At 58.1% G+C, this 17,065-nt stretch overlaps 1 protein-coding gene across 4 annotated transcripts in view; it reads right to left on the reverse strand.

Annotated features, from left to right (window-relative positions):
* LOC140482684 (protein-tyrosine kinase 2-beta-like) overlaps positions 1-17,065 on the reverse strand; it is a 202,156-nt gene that overhangs the window by 88,338 nt on the left and 96,753 nt on the right. For all 4 annotated transcript variants that reach the window (XM_072580197.1, XM_072580200.1, XM_072580199.1 and 1 more), the window contains exons 11-13: positions 15,048-15,165; positions 13,724-13,751; positions 11,933-11,994 (exon numbers count right to left, since the gene is read on the reverse strand). In XM_072580197.1, the coding sequence (XP_072436298.1) occupies positions 11,933-11,994; positions 13,724-13,751; positions 15,048-15,165 (208 nt within the window). The remainder of the gene's footprint in view (positions 1-11,932; positions 11,995-13,723; positions 13,752-15,047; positions 15,166-17,065) is intronic.

Genomic DNA, 17,065 nt, shown 5'->3' on the forward strand with positions numbered 1-17,065 from the left:
ACGGGGGGAGAGAAGGTACACACGGGGAGACAGCGTACACACGGGGGGAGAGAAGGTACACACGGGGAGACAGCGTACACACGGGGAGACAGCGTACACACGGGGGAGAGAAGGTACACACGGGGAGACAGCGTACACACGGGGGGAGAGAAGGTACACACAGGGAGACAGCGTACACACGGGGGGAGAGAAGGTACACACAGGGAGACAGCGTACACACGGGGGGAGAGAAGGTACACACGGGGAGACAGCGTACACACGGGGGGAGAGAAGGTACACGCGGGGAGACAACGTACACACGGGAGGAGAGAAGGTACAAGCGGGGAGACAGTGTACACACGGGGGGAGAGAAGGTACACACGGGGAGACAGTGTACACACGGGGGGAGAGAAGGTACACACAGGGAGACAGCGTACACACGGGGGGAGAGAAGGTACACACGGGGAGACAGCGTACACACGGGGGGAGAGAAGGTACACACAGGGAGACAGCGTACACACGGGGGGAGAGAAGGTACACACAGGGAGACAGCGTACACACGGGGGGAGAGAAGGTACACACGGGGAGACAGCGTACACACGGGGGGAGAGAAGGTACACACGGGGAGACAGCGTACACACGGGGAGACAGCGTACACACGGGGGGAGAGAAGGTACACACAGGGAGACAGCGTACACACGGGGGGAGAGAAGGTACACACGGGGAGACAGCGTACACACGGGGGGAGAGAAGGTACACACGGGGAGACAGCGTACACACGGGGAGACAGCGTACACACGGGGGGAGAGAAGGTACACACGGGGAGACAGCGTACACACGGGGAGACAGCGTACACACGGGGAGAGAGAAGGTACACGCGGGGAGACAGCGTACACACGGGGAGAGAGAAGGTACACACGGGGAGACAGTGTACACGCGGGGAGACTGTGTACATGCGGGGAGACAGCGTACACACGGGGGGAGAGAAGGTACACACAGGGAGACAGCGTACACACGGGGGGAGAGAAGGTACACACGGGGAGACAGCGTACACACGGGGGGAGAGAAGGTACACGCGGGGAGACAACGTACACACGGGAGGAGAGAAGGTACAAGCGGGGAGACAGTGTACACACGGGGGGAGAGAAGGTACACACGGGGAGACAGTGTACACACGGGGGGAGAGAAGGTACACACAGGGAGACAGCGTACACACGGGGGGAGAGAAGGTACACACGGGGAGACAGCGTACACACGGGGGGAGAGAAGGTACACACAGGGAGACAGCGTACACACGGGGGGAGAGAAGGTACACACAGGGAGACAGCGTACACACGGGGGGAGAGAAGGTACACACGGGGAGACAGCGTACACACGGGGGGAGAGAAGGTACACACGGGGAGACAGCGTACACACGGGGAGACAGCGTACACACGGGGAGACAGCGTACACACGGGGGGAGAGAAGGTACACACAGGGAGACAGCGTACACACGGGGGGAGAGAAGGTACACACGGGGAGACAGCGTACACACGGGGGGAGAGAAGGTACACACGGGGAGACAGCGTACACACGGGGAGACAGCGTACACACGGGGGGAGAGAAGGTACACACGGGGAGACAGCGTACACACGGGGAGACAGCGTACACACGGGGAGAGAGAAGGTACACGCGGGGAGACAGCGTACACACGGGGAGAGAGAAGGTACACACGGGGAGACAGCGTACACACGGGGAGACAGCGTACACACGGGGAGAGAGAAGGTACACGCGGGGAGACAGCGTACACACGGGGAGAGAGAAGGTACACACGGGGAGACAGCGTACACACGGGGAGACAGCGTACACACGGGGGGAGAGAAGGTACACACGGGGAGACAGCGTACACACGGGGAGACAGCGTACACACGGGGGGAGAGAAGGTACACGCGGGGAGACAGCGTACACACGGGGGGAGAGAAGGTACACACGGGGAGACAGCGTACACACGGGGAGACAGCGTACACACGGGGGGAGAGAAGGTACACACAGGGAGACAGCGTACACACGGGGGGAGAGAAGGTACACACGGGGAGACAGCGTACACACGGGGGGAGAGAAGGTACACACGGGGAGACAGCGTACACACGGGGAGACAGCGTACACACGGGGGGAGAGAAGGTACACACGGGGAGACAGCGTACACACGGGGGGAGAGAAGGTACACACGGGGAGACAGCGTACACACGGGGGGAGAGAAGGTACACACGGGGAGACAGCGTACACACGGGGAGACAGCGTACACACGGGGGGAGAGAAGGTACACACGGGGAGACAGCGTACACACGGGGGGAGAGAAGGTACACACAGGGAGACAGCGTACACACGGGGGGAGAGAAGGTACACACAGGGAGACAGCGTACACACGGGGGGAGAGAAGGTACACACGGGGAGACAGCGTACACACGGGGGGAGAGAAGGTACACGCGGGGAGACAACGTACACACGGGAGGAGAGAAGGTACAAGCGGGGAGACAGTGTACACACGGGGGGAGAGAAGGTACACACGGGGAGACAGTGTACACACGGGGGGAGAGAAGGTACACACAGGGAGACAGCGTACACACGGGGGGAGAGAAGGTACACACGGGGAGACAGCGTACACACGGGGGGAGAGAAGGTACACACAGGGAGACAGCGTACACACGGGGGGAGAGAAGGTACACACAGGGAGACAGCGTACACACGGGGGGAGAGAAGGTACACACGGGGAGACAGCGTACACACGGGGGGAGAGAAGGTACACACGGGGAGACAGCGTACACACGGGGAGACAGCGTACACACGGGGGGAGAGAAGGTACACACAGGGAGACAGCGTACACACGGGGGGAGAGAAGGTACACACGGGGAGACAGCGTACACACGGGGGGAGAGAAGGTACACACGGGGAGACAGCGTACACACGGGGAGACAGCGTACACACGGGGGGAGAGAAGGTACACACGGGGAGACAGCGTACACACGGGGAGACAGCGTACACACGGGGAGAGAGAAGGTACACGCGGGGAGACAGCGTACACACGGGGAGAGAGAAGGTACACACGGGGAGACAGTGTACACGCGGGGAGACTGTGTACATGCGGGGAGACAGCGTACACACGGGGGGAGAGAAGGTACACACAGGGAGACAGCGTACACACGGGGGGAGAGAAGGTACACACGGGGAGACAGCGTACACACGGGGGGAGAGAAGGTACACGCGGGGAGACAACGTACACACGGGAGGAGAGAAGGTACAAGCGGGGAGACAGTGTACACACGGGGGGAGAGAAGGTACACACGGGGAGACAGTGTACACACGGGGGGAGAGAAGGTACACACGGGGAGACAGCGTACACACGGGGGGAGAGAAGGTACACACAGGGAGACAGCGTACACACGGGGGGAGAGAAGGTACACACAGGGAGACAGCGTACACACGGGGGGAGAGAAGGTACACACGGGGAGACAGCGTACACACGGGGGGAGAGAAGGTACACACGGGGAGACAGCGTACACACGGGGAGACAGCGTACACACGGGGGGAGAGAAGGTACACACAGGGAGACAGCGTACACACGGGGGGAGAGAAGGTACACACGGGGAGACAGCGTACACACGGGGGGAGAGAAGGTACACACGGGGAGACAGCGTACACACGGGGAGACAGCGTACACACGGGGGGAGAGAAGGTACACACGGGGAGACAGCGTACACACGGGGAGACAGCGTACACACGGGGAGAGAGAAGGTACACGCGGGGAGACAGCGTACACACGGGGAGAGAGAAGGTACACACGGGGAGACAGCGTACACACGGGGAGACAGCGTACACACGGGGAGAGAGAAGGTACACGCGGGGAGACAGCGTACACACGGGGAGAGAGAAGGTACACACGGGGAGACAGCGTACACACGGGGAGACAGCGTACACACGGGGGGAGAGAAGGTACACACGGGGAGACAGCGTACACACGGGGGGAGAGAAGGTACACACGGGGAGACAGCGTACACACGGGGGGAGAGAAGGTACACACGGGGAGACAGCGTACACACGGGGAGACAGCGTACACACGGGGGGAGAGAAGGTACACACGGGGAGACAGCGTACACACGGGGGGAGAGAAGGTACACACAGGGAGACAGCGTACACACGGGGGGAGAGAAGGTACACACAGGGAGACAGCGTACACACGGGGGGAGAGATGGTACACACGGGGAGACAGCGTACACACGGGGGGAGAGAAGGTACACACGGGGAGACAGCGTACACACGGGGAGACAGCGTACACACGGGGGGAGAGAAGGTACACACAGGGAGACAGCGTACACACGGGGGGAGAGAAGGTACACACGGGGAGACAGCGTACACACGGGGGGAGAGAAGGTACACACGGGGAGACAGCGTACACACGGGGAGACAGCGTACACACGGGGGGAGAGAAGGTACACACGGGGAGACAGCGTACACACGGGGAGACAGCGTACACACGGGGAGAGAGAAGGTACACGCGGGGAGACAGCGTACACACGGGGAGAGAGAAGGTACACACGGGGAGACAGCGTACACACGGGGAGACAGCGTACACACGGGGAGACAGCGTACACACGGGGAGACAGCGTACACACGGGGAGAGAGAAGGTACACGCGGGGAGACAGCGTACACACGGGGAGAGAGAAGGTACACACGGGGAGACAGCGTACACACGGGGAGACAGCGTACACACGGGGGGAGAGAAGGTACACACGGGGAGACAGCGTACACACGGGGAGACAGCGTACACACGGGGGGAGAGAAGGTACACGCGGGGAGACAGCGTACACACGGGGGGAGAGAAGGTACACACGGGGAGACAGCGTACACACGGGGAGACAGCGTACACACGGGGGGAGAGAAGGTACACACAGGGAGACAGCGTACACACGGGGGGAGAGAAGGTACACACGGGGAGACAGCGTACACACGGGGGGAGAGAAGGTACACACGGGGAGACAGCGTACACACGGGGAGACAGCGTACACACGGGGGGAGAGAAGGTACACACGGGGAGACAGCGTACACACGGGGGGAGAGAAGGTACACACGGGGAGACAGCGTACACACGGGGGGAGAGAAGGTACACACGGGGAGACAGCGTACACACGGGGAGACAGCGTACACACGGGGGGAGAGAAGGTACACACGGGGAGACAGCGTACACACGGGGGGAGAGAAGGTACACACAGGGAGACAGCGTACACACGGGGGGAGAGAAGGTACACACAGGGAGACAGCGTACACACGGGGGGAGAGAAGGTACACACGGGGAGACAGCGTACACACGGGGGGAGAGAAGGTACACGCGGGGAGACAATGTACACACGGGAGGAGAGAAGGTACAAGCGGGGAGACAGTGTACACACGGGGGGAGAGAAGGTACACACGGGGAGACAGTGTACACACGGGGGGAGAGAAGGTACACACAGGGAGACAGCGTACACACGGGGGGAGAGAAGGTACACACGGGGAGACAGCGTACACACGGGGGGAGAGAAGGTACACACAGGGAGACAGCGTACACACGGGGGGAGAGAAGGTACACACAGGGAGACAGCGTACACACGGGGGGAGAGAAGGTACACACGGGGAGACAGCGTACACACGGGGGGAGAGAAGGTACACACGGGGAGACAGCGTACACACGGGGAGACAGCGTACACACGGGGGGAGAGAAGGTACACACAGGGAGACAGCGTACCCACGGGGGGAGAGAAGGTACACACGGGGAGACAGCGTACACACGGGGGGAGAGAAGGTACACACGGGGAGACAGCGTACACACGGGGAGACAGCGTACACACGGGGGGAGAGAAGGTACACACGGGGAGACAGCGTACACACGGGGAGACAGCGTACACACGGGGAGAGAGAAGGTACACGCGGGGAGACAGCGTACACACGGGGAGAGAGAAGGTACACACGGGGAGACAGTGTACACGCGGGGAGACTGTGTACATGCGGGGAGACAGCGTACACACGGGGGGAGAGAAGGTACACACAGGGAGACAGCGTACACACGGGGGGAGAGAAGGTACACACGGGGAGACAGCGTACACACGGGGGGAGAGAAGGTACACGCGGGGAGACAACGTACACACGGGAGGAGAGAAGGTACAAGCGGGGAGACAGTGTACACACGGGGGGAGAGAAGGTACACACGGGGAGACAGTGTACACACGGGGGGAGAGAAGGTACACACAGGGAGACAGCGTACACACGGGGGGAGAGAAGGTACACACGGGGAGACAGCGTACACACGGGGGGAGAGAAGGTACACACAGGGAGACAGCGTACACACGGGGGGAGAGAAGGTACACACAGGGAGACAGCGTACACACGGGGGGAGAGAAGGTACACACGGGGAGACAGCGTACACACGGGGGGAGAGAAGGTACACACGGGGAGACAGCGTACACACGGGGAGACAGCGTACACACGGGGGGAGAGAAGGTACACACAGGGAGACAGCGTACACACGGGGGGAGAGAAGGTACACACGGGGAGACAGCGTACACACGGGGGGAGAGAAGGTACACACGGGGAGACAGCGTACACACGGGGAGACAGCGTACACACGGGGGGAGAGAAGGTACACACGGGGAGACAGCGTACACACGGGGAGACAGCGTACACACGGGGAGAGAGAAGGTACACGCGGGGAGACAGCGTACACACGGGGAGAGAGAAGGTACACACGGGGAGACAGCGTACACACGGGGAGACAGCGTACACACGGGGAGAGAGAAGGTACACGCGGGGAGACAGCGTACACACGGGGAGAGAGAAGGTACACACGGGGAGACAGCGTACACACGGGGAGACAGCGTACACACGGGGGGAGAGAAGGTACACACGGGGAGACAGCGTACACACGGGGGGAGAGAAGGTACACACGGGGAGACAGCGTACACACGGGGGGAGAGAAGGTACACACGGGGAGACAGCGTACACACGGGGAGACAGCGTACACACGGGGGGAGAGAAGGTACACACGGGGAGACAGCGTACACACGGGGGGAGAGAAGGTACACACAGGGAGACAGCGTACACACGGGGGGAGAGAAGGTACACGCGGGGAGACAACGTACACACGGGAGGAGAGAAGGTACAAGCGGGGAGACAGTGTACACACGGGGGGAGAGAAGGTACACACGGGGAGACAGTGTACACACGGGGGGAGAGAAGGTACACACAGGGAGACAGCGTACACACGGGGGGAGAGAAGGTACACACGGGGAGACAGCGTACACACGGGGGGAGAGAAGGTACACACAGGGAGACAGCGTACACACGGGGGGAGAGAAGGTACACACAGGGAGACAGCGTACACACGGGGGGAGAGAAGGTACACACGGGGAGACAGCGTACACACGGGGGGAGAGAAGGTACACACGGGGAGACAGCGTACACACGGGGAGACAGCGTACACACGGGGGGAGAGAAGGTACACACAGGGAGACAGCGTACACACGGGGGGAGAGAAGGTACACACGGGGAGACAGCGTACACACGGGGGGAGAGAAGGTACACATGGGGAGACAGCGTACACACGGGGAGACAGCGTACACACGGGGGGAGAGAAGGTACACACGGGGAGACAGCGTACACACGGGGAGACAGCGTACACACGGGGAGAGAGAAGGTACACGCGGGGAGACAGCGTACACACGGGGAGAGAGAAGGTACACACGGGGAGACAGCGTACACACGGGGAGACAGCGTACACACGGGGAGAGAGAAGGTACACGCGGGGAGACAGCGTACACACGGGGAGAGAGAAGGTACACACGGGGAGACAGCGTACACACGGGGAGACAGCGTACACACGGGGGGAGAGAAGGTACACACGGGGAGACAGCGTACACACGGGGAGACAGCGTACACACGGGGGGAGAGAAGGTACACGCGGGGAGACAGCGTACACACGGGGGGAGAGAAGGTACACACGGGGAGACAGCGTACACACGGGGAGACAGCGTACACACGGGGGGAGAGAAGGTACACGCGGGGAGACAGCGTACACACGGGGGGAGAGAAGGTACACACGGGGAGACAGCGTACACACGGGGAGACAGCGTACACACGGGGGGAGAGAAGGTACACACGGGGAGACAGCGTACACACGGGGAGACAGCGTACACACGGGGAGAGAGAAGGTACACGCGGGGAGACAGCGTACACACGGGGAGAGAGAAGGTACACACGGGGAGACAGCGTACACACGGGGAGACAGCGTACACACGGGGAGAGAGAAGGTACACGCGGGGAGACAGCGTACACACGGGGAGAGAGAAGGTACACACGGGGAGACAGCGTACACACGGGGAGACAGCGTACACACGGGGGGAGAGAAGGTACACACGGGGAGACAGCGTACACACGGGGAGACAGCGTACACACGGGGGGAGAGAAGGTACACGCGGGGAGACAGCGTACACACGGGGGGAGAGAAGGTACACACGGGGAGACAGCGTACACACGGGGAGACAGCGTACACACGGGGGGAGAGAAGGTACACGCGGGGAGACAGCGTACACACGGGGGGAGAGAAGGTACACACGGGGAGACAGCGTACACACGGGGAGACAGCGTACACACGGGGGGAGAGAAGGTACACGCGGGGAGACAGCGTACACACGGGGGGAGAGAAGGTACACACGGGGAGACAGCGTACACACGGGGAGACAGCGTACACACGGGGGGAGAGAAGGTACACACGGGGAGACAGCGTACACACGGGGAGACAGCGTACACACGGGGAGAGAGAAGGTACACGCGGGGAGACAGCGTACACACGGGGAGAGAGAAGGTACACACGGGGAGACAGCGTACACACGGGGAGACAGCGTACACACGGGGAGAGAGAAGGTACACGCGGGGAGACAGCGTACACACGGGGAGAGAGAAGGTACACACGGGGAGACAGCGTACACACGGGGAGACAGCGTACACACGGGGGGAGAGAAGGTACACACGGGGAGACAGCGTACACACGGGGAGACAGCGTACACACGGGGAGACAGCGTACACACGGGGGGAGAGAAGGTACACGCGGGGAGACAGCGTACACACGGGGGGAGAGAAGGTACACACGGGGAGACAGCGTACACACGGGGAGACAGCGTACACACGGGGGGAGAGAAGGTACACGCGGGGAGACAGCGTACACACGGGGGGAGAGAAGGTACACACGGGGAGACAGCGTACACACGGGGAGACAGCGTACACACGGGGGGAGAGAAGGTACACACGGGGAGACAGCGTACACACGGGGAGACAGCGTACACACGGGGAGACAGCGTACACACGGGGAGACAGAGCGTACACACGGGGAGACAGCGTACACACGGGGAGACAGCGTACACACGGGGAGACAGAGCGTACACACGGGGAGACAGCGTACACACGGGGAGACAGCGTACACACGGGGAGACAGAGCGTACACACGGGGAGACAGCGTACACACGGGGAGACAGAGCGTACACACAGAACCGTGACCGGTTCACGCGACTGATCCCAATTATAACAGACTGTCTGATGAGGAGACGTTAAGTAGAACCGGTTCGGGAAGATGGGTCGGTTCGGGACGATGGGCCGGTTCGGGAAGATGGGCCGGTTCGGGAAGATGGGTCGGTTCGGGAAGATGGGTCGGTTCGGGAAGATGGGCCGGTTCGGGACGATGGGCCGGTTCGGGAAGATGGGCCGGTTCGGGAAGATGGGCCGGTTCGGGAAGATGGGCCGGTTCGGGAAGATGGGTCGGTTCGGGAAGATGGGTCGGTTCGGGAAGATGGGCCGGTTCGGGAAGATGGGCCGGTTCGGGACGATGGGTCGGTTCGGGACGATGGGCCGGTTCGGGAAGATGGGCCGGTTCGGGAAGATGGGTCGGTTCGGGAAGATGGGCCGGTTCGGGAAGATGGGCCGGTTCGGGACGATGGGCCGGTTCGGGAAGATGGGTCGGTTCGGGACGATGGGCCGGTTCGGGACGATGGGCCGGTTCGGGAAGATGGGCCGGTTCGGGAAGATGGGCCGGTTCGGGACGATGGGCCGGTTCGGGACGATGGGCCGGTTCGGGACGATGGGCCGGTTCGGGAAGATGGGCCGGTTCGGGAAGATGGGCCGGTTCGGGACGATGGGCCGGTTCGGGAAGATGGGTCGGTTCGGGAAGATGGGCCGGTTCGGGAAGATGGGCCGGTTCGGGACGATGGGCCGGTTCGGGACGATGGGCCGGTTCGGGAAGATGGGCCGGTTCGGGACGATGGGCCGGTTCGGGACGATGGGCCGGTTCGGGAAGATGGGCCGGTTCGGGAAGATGGGTCGGTTCGGGAAGATGGGCCGGTTCGGGACGATGGGTCGGTTCGGGAAGATGGGCCGGTTCGGGAAGATGGGTCGGTTCGGGAAGATGGGCCGGTTCGGGAAGATGGGCCGGTTCGGGAAGATGGGTCGGTTCGGGAAGATGGGCCGGTTCGGGACGATGGGCCGGTTCGGGACGATGGGCCGGTTCGGGAAGATGGGCCGGTTCGGGAAGATGGGTCGGTTCGGGAAGATGGGCCGGTTCGGGACGATGGGCCGGTTCGGGACGATGGGCCGGTTCGGGAAGATGGGCCGGTTCGGGACGATGGGCCGGTTCGGGACGATGGGCCGGTTCGGGAAGATGGGCCGGTTCGGGAAGATGGGTCGGTTCGGGAAGATGGGCCGGTTCGGGACGATGGGTCGGTTCGGGAAGATGGGCCGGTTCGGGAAGATGGGTCGGTTCGGGAAGATGGGCCGGTTCGGGAAGATGGGCCGGTTCGGGAAGATGGGTCGGTTCGGGAAGATGGGCCGGTTCGGGACGATGGGCCGGTTCGGGACGATGGGCCGGTTCGGGAAGATGGGCCGGTTCGGGAAGATGGGTCGGTTCGGGAAGATGGGCAGAATGAGAGGTGACCTTACTGAAGCACACACGATTCGGAGGGGATTTGACAGGGTCTCTGCAGAAATGACCTCTCCTGTGGTGGGCGAGTCTAGGATCAGAGGGTAAAATTACACCCTCAGGCTCACTGATTGAAGACAGAGATGGGGAGGAGTTGCTTCTCCAAGACGTGAGTGAATCTGTGGAATTGTTTATCGCAGAGTGTTTTCGTGGCTAGGCCCTTGTGTCGATTCAACACTGAGACAGACAGATTTGTAATCAGTGAGGGAATGCAGGGTTATGGGGGAAAAGGCAAAACACTGGGGTTGAGGATGATCACATCAACAATAATCACACTGAATTAGAGACAAAAAACAGTGCTAATGTGGGAACCCAAGGTGGACAGACCGCAGGCTGGAAGACCACAGCAAGGCAGGCAGCATCAGGAGGGAGGGGGACACAGCAAGGCAGGCAGTATCAGGAGGGAGGGGGACACAGCAAGTCAGGCAGTATCAGGAGGGAGGGGGAACACAGCAAGGCAGGCAGCATCAGGAGGGAGGGGAACACAGCAAGGCAGGCAGCATCAGGAGGGAGGGGGAACACAGCAAGGCAGGCAGTATCAGGAGGGAGGGGGACACAGCAAGGCAGGCAGTATCAGGAGGGAGGGGGACACAGCAAGGCAGGCAGTATCAGGAGGGAGGGGGACAGAGCAAGGCAGGCAGCATCAGGAGGGAGGGGGACACAGCAAGGCAGGCAGTAACAGGAGGGAGGGGGACACAGCAAGGCAGGCAGTATCAGGAGATGGAGAAGTCAACGTTTTGGGTATAATCCTTCCTAATGAACCTCCAGCTCCTGATGCTGCCTGGGATTTGCTGTCTTCTTCGAGCCTCCTGACTGAAGCAGACTCAATGGGCTGAATGGCCTCATTCTGCTTTTGTGTGTTTAGTGAACACTCACCCATTCCCCCATTGTGAGCCAGGAGCAACACAGAGAGAGATACATACCAAAACTACTGCACGATAACACTGCTCGTGGCTGCTCTGTTATCCTCACTTCACATTTGGGTCTAAGCAAAGAGAGAGACAAAGTTGTTTAGATAGTCTGTCAACACCATGAAAGGGCGATTGACAAATAGAATATTACAGCTGCAGAGAATCTGAGATGTCCATTACAATCCATCCTCCCAGCTTCTCTGTCTCCACTATACCTGTTCCAATGATGCCACTTCCCATCAGACTGCCCCTGATATAACCTCCTCAACCCAGGATTTCCCTCCATTAGACCCTGAGCCATGACCAACCCATCTCCCACCCTTCTACCCTATCCCACCCTCCCAGAACAACCAGCCATCGGTTCCCCTTGTGCTGATGTTGCACGTCACTCATCGGCACATTCAAAGGATCATCCTCCCCCATTTGCACCACATCCAGGAGGGTGTCCCCAAAAAAAAAACACATCCCCTCCTCTCCCGGCAGTATTCTGCATGGACTGTTCCCTCTGTGACCCCCTGGTCCACCCCTCCATCACTCCCAACGCTTCCTCACCTTCCCCTGAAATGGCGGACGGTCTAACAAGCTCATCCCTCTTCACTCTCCAAGGCACGATTGAAGCAGGAATTTACCTGAACTTTCTAAACTCCGTTCACACTGAGGTCTCTGTTAGACCAGCAGAGCTGTTTGGTGGAAGCTCAGGGGAAGCTTTCAATTCTGCTGCTGCTGTTGCTGTTACTGCAATGTTCCAGTGAGCCCCAAGACCAGCTCAAGGAACAGCACATCACCTTCCATTTCAGCACCTTCTAGCCTCGAGGTCTCAATATCGAATTCCCATCACTTCAGGATGTAAACACTGCCCCCTGTCTTGTTTCTCCAGCATTCCCACCACCCTCTCCCTCATCTGGATTTCTTGGTTTGACATTCAGCAGAACTGAACTAGATTCTGCCATTAACACCAATGTTCAATCTCTCTCTCTCCTCTTCACACCTTACTATCTCCTTTGCCACCTGCTCTGTAAGACCCAGAATCTCTAATCCCACTCACCCTCGAACCTTCCCATGACCTTCCCCTTGTCCTATTGCTTTCCCTCACCTTTTCCCAGTGTCAAACCCATGAGAGAGGGAGCATGCTCACTGTGAAAGTAACAGCCGAATGAGTACATTTGGAATTTGGTGGATCGGGGGGGGTGGGAGTAATGTTGAGTGGGACACCTGTCCAAGCTCACTCTCTCCTATCTCTGAGACACTACCAGCTGAGAGATTGACCCAACTTGCGGCTGCTCCCAGTATAGCTTTTCACACAACATTGTCCCCATGTGTACCACTGTCTGTGTACACATCACCAACTGACCTAAACCTCAGGAATTCTCTAAATAAAAACCAAAAGAATTGTGAATGCTATAAATCAGAAACAAAAACAGAAATTGCTGGAAAAGCTCAGCAGGTCTGGAAGCATGTGTGGAGAGAGAGACCACAGTTAATGTTTCAGATCGGGCGAGCCTTCCTCGGAGCTCCACAATCGTTGCCAGACCTGCTGAGCTTTTCCAGCAATTTCTGCTTTTGGTGGGAATTTTCTCCACAAACCTCGCCCCTTCTTTCAAGTGCTCCATCTAACCTCCCATCTTCAATCAAACCTTTCGTGTTCATCCCTCCTGCAAACTCATGCCTTGGCTTTGTTGCTCGAACAATTGCCCACCGAGGGCATTGGGTGTTTATCTATGCCAACAGGTGCTATGTAAATGCAACTTTTTGCTGTTGTTGTTTGTCACCAGACTGTTGAGAGGAAAAACGTTTGATACGTACTGTGTTGGCAACTCCGGAAGATCATGAGCTGGAGGGGGGAAAGGTCACAGAATTAATATCAAATCAAAAAGAGTTTCCTCCAATCAGCTGTAGAATTGATCCAGTGAAATTACAAAGTGGGAAACCAAAACACTGACACAATTCCAATCAGGTCCAATAGGAACAAGCAACTCTTAATGACAGGTTTGGTTGAGGAACATTTTCGCGAGTGAACCAGACAGTTCTAGCGGGAGAGTGACACACTCCATAGGACTGTGCAAAGTCTCTTAAAGAACAAACACAGAACGATGATGGTCGAGACCTTTTTCCTTTTGGACAGAAGTGGTTGTGGGTTTGGAAGGTGCTGTCTGAGGATCTTTGGTGAATTTCTGCAGTGCATCTTGTAGATAGTACACACTGCAGCTACTGAGCGCTGGCGGTAGAGGGCGTGGATGTTTGTGGATGTGGTGCCAATCAAATGGCTGTTTTGTCCTGGATGGTGTCAAGCTTCTTGAGTGTTGTTGGAGCCAGACTCCAACCATTTCTTGATCTCACGTGGAGTAAGTCGAATTGGCTGGAGACTGGTATCTGTGAGGCTGGGGACCTCTGGGGGAGGCTGAGATGGATTATCCACTCAGCACCTCTGACTGAAGATTGCTTCGGAAGAGTCAGCCTTATCTGTTGCCCTGATGTGCTGGGCTCCTCCATCATTGAGGATGGGGATATTTGTGGAGCCTCCTCCTCCAGTGAAGTGTTTACTTGTCCACCACCATTCACCACTGGATGTGGAAGGGCTATAGAGCTAAGATCTGATCCATTTGCTGTGGGATCGCTTAGCTCTATCTATCACCTGCTGTTTATGCTGTTTGGGACACAGGTAGTCCTGTTTGGTGCTTCACCAGGTTGGCATCTCATCTTCAGGTCTGCCCGGTGCTGCTCCTGGCGTGCCCTCCTGCACTCTCCATTGAACCAGGGTTGATCCCCTGGTTTGATGGTAATGGTTGAGTGGGGGATATGCTGGGCCATGAGGTTACAGATTGTACTGGAGTACAGTTCTGCCCACAGCGCCTCATGGATGCCCAAAATGGAGTTAATAGATCTGATTAATGTCTGTCCCATCCTATTTAACACAGTGATAGTGCTACACAACACGATGGAAGTAACTCTCAATGTGAAGGTGGGACTATGCCTCCCTAAGGGCTGTACAGTGGTCACCCGACTTGAATTGTGCTGTTGTTCAATTGACAAGTAAGAGTCTATTAAACAAGCAATGTTCTGGAAATCAGTTAATGAAACGGTAATACAGACAGGCAGGTAAATGGATGCTGTTGCTGCTGGTCTTTACCTCTCTTGGGCCTCAATATAAAGGAGGATGTGGTTTCATTCTCCAGACGACAATAACCATCGATTAAATCTGCCATACTCTCAGCCATCACCAGTGATGAGGTCGTAATTGTTAATGGCTGCAGGATTAACAGAAAGATGACAGCTCACTTTACTGGGTAAATATTACTGTTCACTTTGGTAGCAAAAATAAAACAAAAAACTACCTGAAACTTGTAAATCGTAATGTTCAAGGGAACTTGGATAGCCTCACTAAAAATGTGAAGTGGGTAATTTTGAAAAGGAGAACAAAAGAGCAGATTCTTGTTTAAATAGAGAGGAACTGCAGAAAGATTCAATACAAAGGGTTTTGGGGGGACCTTGTGCATAAAGCTCAGAACACAGGGGCAGCAGGTAATCACGAAGGGTCATGGAATGTTGGCCCTTATTACAAAGGGGGTTGGAGTGTAAGAGTAGGGAACTTTTACTGCAACTGTACAAGGGGCTGGGGAAACCACATCTGGAGCACTGTCAGCAGCTTTGGTCTGTTATTAAACAAAGTTATCATTTCATTGCAGGCAGTTCAAAGAATGTTCCATCAGATCATCCCTGGAATGGAGAGATTGTCTCATACACAAAGGCGAAACAGGTTGGGACTCTGCTGGAGTTTACAAGAATGGGAGATGATCTCCTTGAAGCATACAGGATTCTGAAGGGGCTTAATAGGGTCAATGCTGAGAGGATAGTTCCCCCTCACGGGAGGGTCAAGTGTCAGAGGGCACGGTGTCAAAATTAAGGGGCACCCAATTTCAGACTGAGATGAGGAGGGATCTCCTTTCCCAGAGGGTTGAGTGTCTTTAGAACTTGTTACCACAGAACGCTGTGGGGGCATAGTCCCTCTGTACATTTAAGGCTGAGACAAATAGATTCTAGACCACTTGGGGAATCGATGCTTACGGAGGAAATATGGGAAAGGTCAGGCTCAAGGGGCTGAATGGCCTACTCCTGTTCCAGATTCTTATTGTCTTGTGGTCTCATACAAGGAACACCAGGTCAGGGTGCAAGGGCAGTGAGGGTTAGGGAGGGGGGGGTAAATGGAACACCAGGTCAGGGTGTAGGGGCAGTGAGGGTTAGGGGGGGTAAATGGAACACCAGGTCAGGGTGTAGGGGCAGTGAGGGTTGGGGGGGGGGGGGGGGGTAAATGGAACACCAGGTCAGGGTGTAGGGGCAGTGAGGGTTAGGGAGGGGGGGGTAAATGGAACACCAGGTCAGGGTGTAGGGGCAGTGAGGGTTAGGGAGGGGGGGGTAAATGGAACACCAGGTCAGGGTGTAGGGGCAGTGAGGGTTAGGGGGGTAAATGGAACACCAGGTCAGGGTGTAGGGGCAGTGAGGGTTAGGGGGTAAATGGAACACCAGGTCAGGGTGTAGGGGCAGTGAGGGTTGGGGAGGGGGGGGTAAATGGAACACCAGGTCAGGGTGTAGGGGCAGTGAGGGTTAGGGAGGGGGGGGTAAATGGAACACCAGGTCAGGGTGTAGGGGCAGTGAGGGTTAGGGGGGTAAATGGAACACCAGGACAGGGTGTAGGGGCAGTGAGGGTTAGGGGGGTAAATGGAACACCAGGTCAGGGTGTAGGGGCAGTGAGGGTTAGGGGGTAAATGGAACACCAGGTCAGGGTGTAGGGGCAGTGAGGGTTGGGGGGGGGGGGGTAAATGGAACACCAGGTCAGGGTGTAGGGGCAGTGAGGGTTAGGGGGTAAATGGAACACCAGGTCAGGGTGTAGGGGCAGTGAGGGTTGGGGGGGGGGGGGGGTAAATGGAACACCAGGTCAGGGTGTAGGGGCAGTGAGGGTTGGGGGGGGGGGGGTAAATGGAACACCAGGACAGGGTGTAGGGGCAGTGAGGGTTAGGGGGGTAAATGGAACACCAGGTCAGGGTGTAGGGGCAGTGAGGGTTAGGGGGTAAATGGAACACCAGGTCAGGGTGTAGGGGCAGTGAGGGTTGGGGGGGGGGGGGGTAAATGGAACACCAGGTCAGGGTGTAG

This window comes from Chiloscyllium punctatum, chromosome 11, assembly GCF_047496795.1.
Source record: "Chiloscyllium punctatum isolate Juve2018m chromosome 11, sChiPun1.3, whole genome shotgun sequence".
Lineage (NCBI taxonomy): Eukaryota > Metazoa > Chordata > Chondrichthyes > Orectolobiformes > Hemiscylliidae > Chiloscyllium > Chiloscyllium punctatum.